Source organism: Nicotiana sylvestris, chromosome 9 (assembly GCF_000393655.2).
Source record: "Nicotiana sylvestris chromosome 9, ASM39365v2, whole genome shotgun sequence".
Taxonomy (NCBI): Eukaryota; Viridiplantae; Streptophyta; class Magnoliopsida; order Solanales; family Solanaceae; genus Nicotiana; species Nicotiana sylvestris.
In genome coordinates, this window is record NC_091065.1 from 103150137 (window position 1) to 103151734 (window position 1598).

At 42.1% G+C, this 1598-nt stretch overlaps 1 protein-coding gene across 1 annotated transcript; it reads left to right on the plus strand.

Annotated features, from left to right (window-relative positions):
• The first annotated feature begins 234 nt into the window (after nucleotides 1–234).
• On the plus strand, nucleotides 235–930 carry LOC138877989 (uncharacterized). The gene is made up of 2 exons (XM_070157641.1): nucleotides 235–436; nucleotides 557–930. Exons 1-2 carry the CDS (start codon nucleotides 235–237, stop codon nucleotides 928–930), a joined length of 576 nt encoding a protein of 191 aa, XP_070013742.1.
• Nucleotides 931–1598: the final 668 nt, after the last annotated feature.

Below are 1598 nucleotides of genomic sequence, written 5' to 3' on the forward strand. Positions count from 1 at the left end.
GTTACAAGTGCTCAAGAGACTCAGGGTCAGAGGGTTCGACAAAAGTCTGCTGTGTTTGAGGAAAATAGAATACTGAAACAACAAATGACCAAAATGTGTCAAGCATGGGCCAATGACCAAGGACAACCTTGTCATGATTCACAATTTTCTACCCAGCAAGAGCAGTACCACTCGTACTTGTTTGATCTTCCTGCAAATATTGAGAAGCCTGCCCGAAAGATGGCATAGGAAGAAATGACTCAAAGACTGAAAAGCTTGAAACAAAAGTTGAAAAACATGCAGGGGTTGGCAGGTCAGAAGAGTATTGCCTTCAAGGATCTATGTATGTTCCCTGATGTTCGTTTGCCACTTGGTTTCAAGATCCCTAAATTTGAAAAGTATGATGGACATGGAGACCCCATAGCCCACCTGAAAAGGTATTGCAATCAGCTAAGAGGTGCAGGAAGAAATGAAGAATTGCTAATAACTTATTTTGAGGAAAGCCTTACAGGGGTAGCCTCCGAATGGTTTATGGATAAAGACATCTCGCTAGTATATCTGGAATGACATGGCACAGGCCTTTGTCAAACAGTTCCAATACAACATCGACATCGCCCCAAACCACAATTCCCTTTCAAACCTGAAGAAGAAACCAACTATGCCATTAAATGGAGAGAGCAAACAGCTAGATTTAAGCCACCCATGGATGATCACGAGCTAATCACTGTCTTTCTTCAGGCTCAAAAGCCAGATTATTTTCAAAACATGATGTTCGCAGTAGGTAAATCTTTCTCGGAAGCAATCAAAATGGGGGAAATGGTTGAGAATGGACTTAAGACAGGCAAAATTATAAGTCAAGCAGTTCTCAAAGCCGCAACTCAGGCTGGCCAGATTGAATCTGATAATTTTAGTGACATGAATGAGAAGGACGAAGAAATCATGATAACATAGGGGTCGAGAAGAGGTCCTAGGAGAGCATCTCGAAGGTATGACCAGCCTCGTCTTTTTTCTGATGATGCTCCTGAGCACTACTATCCACCGCAGAACTCACAATACTTTGTTGCTCCACCTCGATATGTTGTCAAGCCACCAAGATACCCCAGAAGGCACGCACCAGCACTGCAAAATCTCCACCAGCCTCCACAAAATTTTCAAGTACCCTATAACCTACATCCAAGCCAGGGGTATAGATGGGAACAAAGGTTGAAAGATAATTTTACTCCCATAGGAGAGTCCTATGAAAGCTTGTTTGAGAAATTAAAGCATTATGATATGATTGCACCTATTCTTCCAAATCATGTGGATCAATGTGCAAGAAGCTTTGACCCTTCTAAAAGGTGCGAATACCATTCCAATGCCCAGGGGCGCAATGTTCAAAGCTATCGGGATTTGAAAAGAGAAATATAAAGGATGATCTAGGAAAAATTGATTGTGATCCAAGACAGTGACACTTGAAATATCGTGCAAAATCATTTACCTACACATGATGATGTACACTTTGTGGGGATGATGCGTGGTGACATGGAGAATGAGAATCCTCTCGGAAACTTGCCGACTGAAATTGGAGAAGGCCATGGTGATTCTGATGAGCAAATTTGTGGCTAAATGTCAAGCTTAGC